Genomic DNA, 14,081 nt, shown 5'->3' on the forward strand with positions numbered 1-14,081 from the left:
AGTATCTCATTTTTTTAAAAAGTCACCTATTTGGTTATGATTGAAATAAAAAATGGTCTTTTTATGTATTTAGCGACCACTGAATTTCTTGTTTAGTGGAATGTCTGTACATGTTTTTGCCCATTTTTCTATTAGCCTTTTATAGAATATATAATTTATTTGTCAAAGTAATTTAGGTGTTAAGGCTCTTAATACTCTATCTGAGATGCTGCAAATATGTTTCCCAATTTGTTGTTTGACTTTTAAGTTGTTTATGCTGATTTTGATATTCTGAAGTTTATACCTGCCACATTGTAGTCGTCTCTCTTTTTAAATTTATTTCATTGCTTTTATTCTTAGAAAGCCTTTCTCTTTTCAGAGAAAAGCTCTTTTATACTTTCATTAAAACATAATTCACCCCTTAATCTAACTGTAGTTCATTTTATTTAATAGGAAGCGTTAAGCAAGCAGCCTCAAATCATATCCCTAGTGGGTGACAGAAACTGGATTAGAATTCAGACCTACTTATTTCAACGTTCTTGCTGTTCTACCCAGCTCTGTTGCCTTAGAAATGATAAGGCATTTATTACGAGTACAGGTGCAGCTGTCCTGATGCAGGGGTTGGTAAGACAGCTATCTCCTAAACTAGAAGCCACAAACTGGTATAAGATATTTGTAACGCGTATATAAAAAAGAATTAATTCTATATCATAGAAAGAATGCCTGCACATCAAAATGCATGGGCTTCAATATAGCTGATTCAAAATAAAAAATAATTTAGTATATTTTATAAAATAATAAAATAATAGCTTCACTTATATAGTGCTTACTATGTACCAGACATTGTTTTTTAGGTGCTTTCCATATTATACATTAACTGATTTAATCCTTGCAATAAATCTTTGACGTGGTAGTATTATTGTCCCCATTTTATAGATGAGGAATCTGAGGCACAAAAAGTAACTTTCTCAGGAGCACACAGCAAATAAGTGGTGGGACTGATCAGGTAGTCTAGTTCCAGAGTCTGAGCTCTAACACTGCTTCTCAGACTAACATTTCTTACAGGAAAAAATATTTTCCCCAAGAGCTGAAATTTTTAGGAAAGGGAATAAAGGTGAACAATATGCCTAGGTGAAATGTTACAGTATTCACAGTGCATGAATAATATTTTGAGAATTTAGTAGTAACATCTTAAATTCAGGGTGTATCTTCCAATGCAGATGGAATTTTATATCCATAAAGAACTAAAAAACAATGTATTCCAAACTCCTATTTTAAATATGAGATAGCTGAAACGCAAAGACATTAAATGATGTCTAGGATCACACAGGTCAGCAGCAAGACTAGGGCTAAAACTAAGTCTCCTGACTCCTAATAATCTTTCCAATTTCCTCTACACCATTCACATAAAAAGAAATGCTCAAGACCACATTTATTCCATGTTTGGGTATTCCTACTATTCCAAGTTCCAAGAACTTTCTTAACTCTCTTCACTTATATTTAAGTATTTATAGGCTTTAGAGAATTAAGCTTAAGTATTATACTTTATCAACAGGAGCCTTCATATAAGATGTGATATGTTTATTTATATATATACGCACATATACATGTTTCATTTGACACTTTTTGGTTAAAATATCACAATATTACTTAACAAAATGTTAAGCTTAAACTCAAACAAAATATTCCTCTAAGCTACTGTGTCTCTTATAACATCTAAGCTATCTAGCACAGTACTGAACATAGAGTTGACACCCCATGCCTCCTTATGAACTGAGTGATTTATGTTTTCTAGTAAGATTTCAGAGTACTAGGGTTATGGTTTTCATGACTGAGCAAATCTTGAGTATCTGTGTCTTAGATTTTCATCAATAATATTGAGTCCATTAAATACAGAACATAATCAATGCACAGAGAATACCTATAAAATGGGTAGACTGTGTAATAAGATTGATGATAAATCAATATTTGAAAGATTTGGAGAAATTTCAGTAACAGCTTATATGTATGTTTATATGTGTACATATATACACATATGTTAAATTTCCCTTACAATGAATGTTACTTCTCTTTACTTTTTAGGACATAACACAAGTAAAACTAAATGTCAAGTGAAAGTACATAGCACTCAAAACTTGGTAAATATGTCAAGCAAATCTGATAAGAATTGAAGTGCAAATTGAAATAATACATTTCAATGGGCAATATTCAGAATAATCAGAGAAATAAAACAAAAAAGAGGAACTGTCTTCATGCTAAAAAGAATACTGTAATTGTATTAATTTTGAAAAATTTCCCTCAGCTAACTCTAACAGGAAGTGAAGTAATAATTTTATTAAGAATTATAGGATGTTAACTAAACTTATTGTGGTAACCATTTCACAATATATACATATTCACATCATTATGTTGTACATCTTAAACTAATACAATGTTATATGTCAATTATATCTCAAAAAAGCTGGAAAAATGAAAAAGAATCAAAAATAAATTTTAAAAAATTTAAAAAGAATTATAATTATAATACAAAGTCTATGTTACTGATTCCCAATTGTATTTTTATAAAGAAGTATTTGAAATCTATTCAATTTGAATTCTTAAGCTTTTCAAATTAACATTCGTACCTGGCAGACCAATGGTCCAGTCTGAAACAGCAATTTTTTTACATATTTTCGTAAACTCTTAACATAGTACAAAACCAAATAATACTAATTAATTAACATAATAATATAATAATTGGTATTATGATATAATTTTTCTAAAGAATTAGTAAGAAATATGGCTGACAAAACATCTTTTGTTTTTGAGATCTCCTTATGAATAAAACTGATATATTACACAAGCACTAAGATCATCAGATGCTCTAGACCAGGTCTGGAAGTAATTCTGAAAATTTGTGAGGTTGAAACTTGAATTTAAAAACACGAGCAGATGTTGTTTTATGGAACTTACCAGATAGTATTTTTAAAATCTCTTTTGTATCATTAGCTCTCTTTCAAATGGTCTCTAAGACTTGTTTTACAATTATTTAAAAAAATAGAATTGTCATATGAAATTCATAAGAAGAAAAAGTGTAAACCCTAATACAGCTCAGTACTTCTCGTTTAAAAGAAACTTCATTACGATTTGCAAGGGCTAAAATCAATGTTTTTTTTACTGCTTCAAAATGTGTGCTCAACTCCATCCCTCCATTCACTGTGTAGAATTACACTGCAGTGACTATACTTGGACCTATTAACACAAAGGAAGGTCCTATGATTGTGGTGTAAAACATGAAACATACATTTCAATCTAATACGGCAGGGAAATGACTAGCCTTATGAAATTATTTTTCCATCACATTTTGCGTTGAAGTATTAATAGGTAGTGCTGACAGAAAAATAACCAACTTACATATTCATTAGATATATACGCGATAGGTTAATTACGTTTTATTGGTCACACAGTGCAGTCAGTTTTTGAAAAGAATTAACTTCATCTAACTTTTATTAAACAGGTGAAATCCATTCTGAATTGCTTGTTATAAAATTTACTGCTTTCTCTTCTAAAATTATTTCCTTTTTCTCGGAAGCTCTTCTTATTGCCTTCTCTATCATTCCCTATCTACTGTTACTCCATTTGGAACAGAATGCACTAGTCCTGGTTTATCTATAGGCTTAGGTGAGTTTGTGGAATCCTAAACTCAGTGGTAGTTAACACATCCAGACCAAGCTCCCACTCACAGCACTTAGGCCCACAGCTAGAACCCAGAAAGCTCGCTCTTCAGCTTCCTCACGCCAGGAAGAAAGGAAGTGTTATAGGGTTACAGCTACAACCGCAGTTTTCAAGTTTAAGCTAAGAAAGACTTCAAATTATGTTTAGTTAACAATTAAAAGTAATTTAGGACCTAATAATTGGTTACAATAAAATTCTCTTTCCTCTATAAATTCAACCATTCCACATATGTCCTAAGTATCACTTATTTTTTTCTTAAGAAAGGTTACTTCCATTATTAATCTTCTCTTTTTCCTAATATTTAAACTCTCTCAACTAAGTACTTTGCCTTTATGTGTATCATGAAGATTCCTTTGTTTAATCTGTTGAATTGCACTCCTCCCAGCTTAGCTTAAATACCTTATTTTTCTCCTTGTTTTCTCCCCTACCAAATTAAATAGTTCATTACTCCCTTTTCCTAGCATCTATTATTTTCTTAACATGTTCCAATCTGTACTGTCACCTGTACCTATCCTGAGTTCTTTCTCTAATTCCTCCCACATTGCTTAGAGACATCCTAGTCTTTTCCACAGTGGATTCTGAAACTTGATTCCTTTTACTTAAATCTTATACATCTTCAGCATCATCACAGAATGATCATTTTACTTCTTAGCCTGAATGGAAGGTTGACCCTTCAACAAGAATACTACCTCCCTCAGAAACATTTTGAGGCGAAACTGCTCAAAATCTTAAACAGTATCAAAGCCCGGAAGCGGTATCAGCATTCTTCTAGGTCTGCATTGCTGCCTCCACATGTTTACTTTTCTAATTTCATGTAACATCTACTCCTTTTATGTGCATACCATTACACTTCCTTGCTGTTATCGTCTACTTCTCAGGCAATTTTCTTCATCCATTTTCTACAACCTTAGGCCTTCAGTAACTTCAATGCCTAGACAAAAATCCTAGCACCAAAGTTTATTGCTTTCCTTGCCTTCCCAAACTTTAATCCATGCTCCATCTCAAAAACCCACTCCCAGGACCAAATCTTGTATCTTTACTTTATTTGGAATTGTCTAATATATGGAAATTCTAAACATTATTAATTCAGTCTCTGAAAATAATCTTCTCCATTTGCTTCCATTAGCCTTCTATATCTCCACAACTTTCAGTTCTTTCATTGAATCCCTTCTCTCCCAGTTCATGGAAAACTCTGCATCTAAACTTGATTTAACAAGACAACATGATTTAACATGACTAACATCTTTCCTAATCTATCTTGGTCGTCATTTCAACCACTTTCCTTGCCAGTCACCCTTAACATCTTCATCTTTTTTTTCTTTCTACTCTAACTGCTCACAAACTTCCAACCTTAGATCCTCACAATTACATCTGTGTGCTAACAAACCAACCACACATATCCCTCTCCCATCCCCCATGGTAGCCACTCTTAATTTTATAATTTCCCCAAGCCATCAGGAAGCCTAGTCTACATTCATCTTCATTTTACTTTCTTTTAGATCTCTCTTTCCTTCTCTTCAATCTGGCTTCCACCTTCCACAACTTCACTGAAACCAATAAGGAAAAGATCATTATTGATTAGTTTTATCATTTAACAACATCATTTGTCTTTCTCTGGAATTTTTCTCTGTTGAGTATACCCTTCTTGAAATACTTTCCTTTCTTGGATTCTGTCCTTTCCTGGATATCCTACTATCTTTGAATGATTCTTTTCAACATAGTTTTCTGGCTCTTGTTCTTTCATTCATTGCTAATGTAAATAAATGTTGGTGGTCCCAGAATTTTGATTCTTGGCACTCTACTTATTCTTCATATGCTTCTGGCAATTCCAGTCATTCCAATGGAATCAATTAAATGCTGGTATTCTAATCTATGTCTCTAGCCCAGACTTCTCTCCTAAGTTCCAGACCCATACATCCACTCACCTGTACTGGGTATTTATACCTGAATACTACCCGAATACTCCAAAGAAACCTCAAACTCAACCCATCCCCAAACTGAGCTCTTTATTTTTCCCCTAAAACTTGTTCAACCTATATTCCTTATCTTGAGAAAATGTACCACCATCTATCCAAACATTTCAGTCACCTGAGATTATCATCTTATTCCTCCTTTTCCTGCATCAATAATATCCAATCGGTAACTAAGTCTTATAGATTCTATATTTTTAAATAACTTCTCAAGTATCAATTGCCTCTATTGATACCTTAATTCAGCCCATTATCATCTCTTAACTTATCTATGCAATATCCTCATAAATGATCTTTCTGCCTATATTGCTCCAGTCCATTTTTTACATAGCTTCCAAAGTCAACTTTCTAGAAACAAATATCTGATCTTGTTTCTCTCTTGCTTTACATGCTTTAAGAACCTATATGATCTTCAGAAACCCTACCCTGCCTACTTTTGCCTAAACTTGTTTGAAGCCATTTTGCCCATATCATTTCCTCTGCCTGAAATGCTCTCTACATGAGGCCAACATTTTTCTGGTTTTTAACGTCCAGCTCAAGGGTCATCTCTTCTATGAAGTCTTTCTTGAACTAATATCCATCCTTCTCAAGTAGAAAGGATCACACAATACTTTGTGATTCCATTGTATTCTATATATATAGATTTCTCATAGCACCTTTAATATTATTGTGTTTACTTGTTAGACTCACACCAGAAAAACCCTGCGAGGATAGGGGGCTATTCTGTGTGTCCTGTTATATCCAGCACCTAGAACACTACAACACAGCATGTGCTTAACAAATGAGTGTTAAATGAATGTTCAAGTTTTAGTGCAAGTGTTACTTCTTCCATGAAGCCTTTTCTGCCCATCTAGTTGAAACATTTTATAGCTTTGTAGAACATATTCTTAGAGTTATCCATATTGGCACATGTTTAACTCCTCGGTGATACTGATTGCTTGTTTAGGGCATGTATTAGGTCTTTAGTATTTTCCACAGTATAGTACATTGCTAAATTCATGATAGAAATAAAATACTTTTAGAATTAAGTAAAAGAAGTTGAAAATAAGTTTTAAGTCTAAAATAAGTTGAAGAACAAATTATGATTAATATGTTGATTTAATCTAGCTGACTCTATATATACATATACATATATTTGGATCTGGAGGTAGTTATGGAAAAAATACATAGATATATATATATTACATAAAAATTAATCATTTTATTTTTATCCATTTAATTGGAGCAGTTCCTGTTAAAAGCTGAATACACAATTACCTAAAATTAAAATGCCTGCAAGATTTAACATTTTGTTATATTAGGGGAGAATGAAAAATTATGAAATGAATAAAAAATAGTAAAAAACTTCTAAGACAAATTAGATAAATGAAAAAATAACAAAGAAAAGCAGTAAAAGAGACAGACCTGCATGTCTTCTCCGTGTGGAGTCCACTTCTTCTGTGATCACATCGTGTAATGGACAGACATAGACAAAGGAGATGGGTGTGAGTGGATGTACTCAAAAGGTAAAAAGTGACATTGAAGGAAAGGGCCCCAAATCATTTTGAGAAAGAATCCTGTGCACAGTTGTAGGGAAATATAATCAAATACATACGATATTTAACAACAACAAAAAAGAATACAGAAGAACTGATGGTGAATTGGTTAAGCTACTATGGGTTAGCAAAATCAGAAGAATAAAGTTAGCATAGAAATAAAGAGGATTCAGAAGTTTACAATTATTTATGGACAGCCAATCCTGAACACTGATGCTGAAGAAAGATGCCGTTAGTAAAAACAATGTTACTTGTATGACCATATTGTTCAAGACATTATTGAGTCTATTTAAGATCTGTGAAAATGCTTTCAGAATTTTTAGTTATCATCTAAAGAAAAGAATTTAATTGAATAATTTTCAAAAAGAGCAATAAAAATAGTTCCAACAGATTTCTATGCCTTTTAGGTTTCTCAAATTGATCAATGCACACATGAAAATAAAGTATGGCCATCAAGCCAATATTTCATTAAATTACTTCAGTACAGCAAAATATTATCATATAAAACTATTATGGAGAATCACAAATATAATAAAACTCATTACAAGAAGAGTAGCTGAAATATATGAATTTATTTAAATATTAAAAATTCAAATTAACCTTCAATTTAGACAAATTTTCTTTGATCATATTCCCTTATAATAACCACTTGTTAAGAAAATTCTTGCAGACACCACATAACAGATCATTGATATTTCTATTTAAATTTGCCCCTCCAAATCCAACATCTACTGTAACAGATACAGCACACATTTTGGAAACACTTCTTTCCCCATGGCTAGTGGAGAAGTTCAGAAGACATTTATACAGTGATTAAAAGCAGAAAATGTTTGCTAAACTCAGCATTCGAAGAAAAAATTTCTTCCAAAGACATTAGTGAGTGAGTATTAGTATGAATGACACAGATAAACAATATAACACAAAACCACAATCTCCTATTTTAATTACCTACTTTACTTTGAATCAGGTACCACAAAATTTTTCAATCAAAACACCACATTCACTTCTGCAATAGTTGTATCATAGTTTTTGAGTGATTTATAGAAAAACATAGTATATCAAAATACACTTAGAAGATCTATATATTACAATTATAACTCTTGAGAGGATTCTCCCCATAACAAATTTATCTTTTTTTCTGAATAGTGAGAAAATGAAAGCTTTCCATAGGAAAAAAGTGCTAACATGTCCAAAACTTTCTTTCTTATAAAAAAGAGAATTCCTAGTATGAATTATAGAGAACTGAAAAAGGAATGACACATTTTGAAACTTAACAATATCACTGTGATTATTATGAGTGCATCTTTGACCTAGTCAAAATTAGACACTAAATCTCATCATAATTATATTGCAAACCAAACTCTGCCAATAGGATTGACCATAAGTACTGTTCTCCTGAAATATACTCATACATTAATATGATATATGCCATATTTTCTTTTCCATCCCCAGTCCACCCATTTCTCAAAGAAGATAAAAGTCAGAGATATATAAATATCATAAGTTAATTCTGAATTATATCATATCTTGCATGATTTCTTATACACAAATTATCCCTATATATATATTTACCACAATACTAAAATAGTTTCCTCACTTGTTAAAATGAAATTGGTATGAACTGGATGAAATAACTGCTTAAGTATATTCCATCTCTAAGAAAACATTTTATATTTTTGCAGAAAACATAAAAACACATAAATAAATGAAGCTTCTTTCTCTATCTAGTATTTTCTTGTATCTTGGATTATTTTATAATGGCATTGAGGCAATGTTTTCCAAATTATATGGATTCAAAACATTCAAAATTCTTCTCAATCCATTCATTAAATTATTATAGAGAATAAGTGAGGCACACAGAGTTCAAGTGACTTACCCAAGGTCACAAAACAAGTTCAGTGGCAGAACCAGAAACAGATCGGAGGTCTCCTGATTACCAGGTCAATTTTCCTTCTACTAGATGCTATATGACCCATTAAAGACGTGTGAAATAAAAAGTCGAACAAGGACAAAACAAAAAAACCTTCTCATGGTGAACCTGAACTGGGCATTTTATTATACAGTATTTAATTAGAACATTTTTAAAAAGAGGTACATGCTACAACTATGCAAGTAATTCACCAATGCTTCTACTCTTGTGAGGAAAATGGTAACACTTATCTTACCTCCAATAATTTAGTTTTTTTTAGAAAATTATATAAAATTTATATTACATAAAAGGATGAAAATGAAAGATTTTGACAGTGATCTCACTACTAACTGAAATCATGAAATCATTAAATCCTTTTTCCATCATTTATGTGAATATGATCCATTAATAAATAGATCATAACTAACCTTATATAAAAAAATCACAACTTTAATTAGCAGAATACTCATTTAAATAATAAAAATCTCAACTTACAGTTATACCAAATTTTAAAAAATTTTTGGCTTTCATGTCTTCCTTGTGGTTTTTATTACACACTACTTGTATTAAAACAGCCTCATTTTAAAAGAGAAACCTATAGTCAACTATATCATTTAAACAGCCGTGTTTAATTTAAATGGTAACAAACTATAAATACTCCTTCCACATATATTATTGTCATGAATTGCAGACTTCAGTGAACCTTGAAGAAACTAAGAGTACCCCCTCCACTCTTCCTATCTCCCTACTTTTCCTTTAATCATTACTTTGCCACACTCAAACATTCTACTTTTCAGTTCTGTTAATGGCAGTTCTAATGAAAACTCTTTCCAACACTTCATTTAACCAATAACCAGTTAGAGTGATTAAGGATAGTAACAGTATACCCTCTCTTATTCACCTGAGTGGTGTTACTGTCACAACTGTGGCTGGATCTTAGTTTCAGACTTAGAAAATATAAAGCCTTTGTAAAGAGAATGTACAGTAATTTTTTTTTGGTTCATTTCATCATATGAACTAACAAAAGAGAAATAAAATATTTTCAATATTATATTGAAATAGACCACATTTATAAAATATAATGAATGACTCATAAACACCATTTCATCACTTATGATAAATTATCATTATTATTTTTGGTGAGGAAGATTGGCCCTGAGTATCTTCCTCAATCTTCCTCTTTTTGCTTGAGGAAGATTGTCACTGAGCTAACATCTGTGCCAGTCTTCCTCTATTTTGTATGTGGGACTCCGCCACATGGCTTGATGAGCAGTGTGTAGGTCCACACCCGGGATCCCAACCTGCAAACCCCAGGCCGCCAAAGCAGAGCATGAGAACTTAACCACTACGCCGCCAGGCCAGCCCTGAACAAATATTTTTAATTTAAGGTATCATCAAAGTGCAAACTATCAAAAGGATGGGCTTTTAATCAAGCAAAGTAGTACAAAATATTTATATATATATATACTAAAGCTGTCTGTATTGGTCCTTAAAATTAAAAAAATCTACTGAAGATAAATTGATACATAAAATAATCATTTTCATTAAGTTATTTGGTAAAAAAGTAAGTTCATGAGAATGATTATAAAGTCAGCTTTTATGTAAAATTTTGTGCAATTTAAAAAATTTTCCCTTCTCAGTATAATGTATTAACTATTATATTTCAACTGAACATATTTCGAATTCAAACAGAAAGAATAATCTGTAATCAACTTAATTAAAAAAGGCATATACATGGGGCCTATTTTCCAGAAATGCAGTTTTACCAAGGGTGTATGATATCTATTTGAAACTTTGTTGACTGGCTAATGTTCTCATTTATCACCATTTACAAAAGACATAATATTGGTCTTACTATCAGATTTAACTGTACTTGAGTGAACATATGTCCTATAGGAGCAACCAGTCCATTAAAAAGATTCCTAACAACGAAACAGAAGCCTCAAGACTTCAAGTGTGTATTAGAACTTCCACATAATCAAAAGCTAATCATAGTATAAGGGCTTTTAAAAGGTCATAGGAGTCTTAGAATGTTTCCTTTGGTGGCAGGGGAGATATCTTTCAAAATGAACCCTACATAAGCATCTACTTAGTAAGACAGCCTCAACAATACAAAGGTCAGGATGGACCTAGAATATGAAAACAAAATATTCACTAAGTTGACAGATTTCAGACTAAAACTTCTCCACTGTGACAAAAATCGCATTGAAAAATTCATCAATTCAAGTGATTTGAATTTATTTTTTTTAACTAATTGTTACTTTTCACAATTTTGTCAACAATGATAAAATTATTGAATATTCACAGTAACTTCTACCTATTAAAATAAGCAAGATACAATCTTTTAAAATATTTTGCTATTTTTAAAAGCTCACTAACAAAAAATGTTTATCTTTTAAATGTCTTCTATTCCTAGCGGTGCTGCTTTTTTCTGATTCTACCCTTAAAATCTGATATTTAATGCAATCTTTTTTAAATTTTTTGTTTATTGCAGTAACATTGGTTTATAACATTGTACAAATTTCAGGTGTACATCATTATACTTCTATTTCTGCATAGATTACATCATGTTCACCACCCAAATACTAATTACAACCCATCACCATACACATGCGCTAAATTATCCCTTTCGCCCTCCTCCCTCCCCCCTGCCCCTCTGGTAACCACCAATCCAATCTCTGTCTCTATGTGTTTGTTTGTTGTTGTTATTATCTACTACTTAATGAGGGAGATCATATTTAATGCAATTTTAAATGCAGAAGAAAAATATACTTAAGGGTATGTACTGAGGGAGTTTAAAATAACTAATTTTCAAACTATAGCACACTATATCACAAAAAAGACAGTCATTGACGTACAGGTTTGGCCTTATAAACTTATCTGCATATTCAGAGGAAATTGAACCAACTTTAAATGAGCAACTAAAATCATAAATCATGAAATTACACTTATTTACAGGAAAACATGCTTATGAACAAAGAATGCTACATTTACGTCTGAGGGTGTCAGTAGTATTTAATTCCAAAATTCCATCAGTTGGTTTGTATTGTAGAAAATATTTACCTAGCTTGTTTTACATCACTTTTTTTCTGTCAAAAATAAAATACATTCATTCTATAACAATCCAGAAATAATTAGAAATTGCCAACCTGCTAATATTGACGAAGAACACAACCTTGATTCTTTTCTCCAGATTAGGTGGATTAGACTAGCATCTAATCAGAAAACTAACTTAGAATATCGATTTAGACTGAAACAAATTGTTTATACTTTTAAGAAATGTCAAACTATTCAAGAATAAAAGGAAATAAAAGTCCATAACATCAAAATACTCAATAAAAATTTTTTAAGTATAAAATTCACTAAAAAAATACACCTTTGAATATTTACTTGTCCTTAAGATAAATTTTATAAAGCATAATTCCAAAAGTAGAACTAAGTAAAAAAAAAATCCCTACCTTCACCACAGTTATAAATCAATAAAGAATACAATATGGAAATGTCCATGTTGAAAAAATTAAAGGTTAATATATTAACTAAATCACATAATGCTGAAACTTGGGGTTTATGCATGCAAGATGTTATAGTAAGTAGTAAAACACAACTTGTTACTTTGAATATTTTCAATTTCCAAAATATTGTATAATCATACAGTAACCCAGCAAAGTCTTTCATTGTTGTCATTTTTCCAGAAAAACATAGACTTATTTTCCAGATAAGATACAGCAAGATAAGTAGCATTGTCATGGTTTCAGGGTAATTACAGTAAGGGTAGCTAAGTCAACTCAAGATTTTTCTAAATAGAGCATACCTTGCACTTAGAAAATAGCAAATCAAGACAGATAATCCTTTCGTGAATAGTATCAATTAATCATCAAACATTTCAGAAATCATTTAAAATTATATCTTGAAGTAGATTCTAAACTATTTAAGTTCAAGAGTTTCTCATTTGGAGAAACTGAGAAACTGTATCAGTTCTAAAACATCCATTCAGTCTAACTGAAGTTAGCTTTCCCACCAGACTTTTTTGTGGTATAAGTTTAAGTAAAATATGAGATAAAATATGTTATATAAAAAGATGTTCTTTTATCAAATACATTTCTAATTACTAGAAGAACAGATAAACTCACAAAGTGAAAATAATAAAGTTCAGTAGATTAAAGTTTGTTTTCGATGTTTAATAACACTGCATTATTACAGACCATAGTATTCTAGTCTAGAATCAGATTGTTCATTGAAAAAATAAACAACAGATTTTCCATGCTAATATATCCTTAATTTTGCATTAAGAATGTTTTGTTAACTTTATGGCCTAAACAAAATCTAACCCACATTCCACATGAGGAAGGCATTTAGTGATTTACTCTAAACATTATCGATAAAACCTGGAGTTTAAAATCATTTGTAAGATTCTTATATTTTATGCTTACATCAAAGATATCAATATGATAAGTATTATTATATTTCCCAGGGATCTTCATCTATACTGCTGTCAATTAAGTTAGAGATACTCTAAATACATCATCCTTTTTGCTGACAATTCTCTCAGGACAGGCTAGTTCAAAGATGGCAAGATTCTTCTTGAAAAAAAGCAGGTACTAGTCCATAATACTTAAAGTTCATCCAAATATTTAACTCATTTTCTAATCTATATAATGTCATTTAGTCCTCTAGTTCTATAGTCTTATATTTAAAAATTCCAAGTGATTTTTTTATTGTTATTATACATCCTAAAAATGGCAAAATTCCCAGGTATTGTTCTTGTATAGACTTTTATAAAACAGCAATAGAAAAAGGTAACAATATGTGCTACTGATACGCAGCCAACTTTGCATCGCAGGTTTGGGTTCAAGTCCTTACAAGCTTTTTCTAATGCCACAAGTTTACAGAAATAATCTTCTGATAAAGAATCTTTGACAATTAATGGAAGATGATCTCTTAGATTTCAGTGAATAAAAATTGTGTTAAGCACTC

The 14,081-nt window shown here is 31.2% G+C and overlaps 1 protein-coding gene across 8 annotated transcripts in view; it reads right to left on the minus strand.

The window, feature by feature from the left end:
* The window catches only part of RIMS2 (regulating synaptic membrane exocytosis 2), a 617,446-nt gene that overhangs the window by 176,359 nt on the left and 427,006 nt on the right, over positions 1–14,081 (minus strand). Inside the window, exon 17 of one of the 8 annotated variants that reach the window (XM_087447560.1) lies at positions 7,068–7,100. The exons of the other annotated variants lie outside the window; for them this stretch is intronic. Within the exon in view, the coding sequence (XP_087303686.1) occupies positions 7,068–7,100 (33 nt within the window). The remainder of the gene's footprint in view (positions 1–7,067; positions 7,101–14,081) is intronic. 8 annotated transcript variants of the gene reach the window in all.

Source organism: Ceratotherium simum, chromosome 23, assembly GCF_057802395.1.
Source record: "Ceratotherium simum simum isolate JZ-2026a chromosome 23, ASM5780239v1, whole genome shotgun sequence".
NCBI lineage: Eukaryota > Metazoa > Chordata > Mammalia > Perissodactyla > Rhinocerotidae > Ceratotherium > Ceratotherium simum.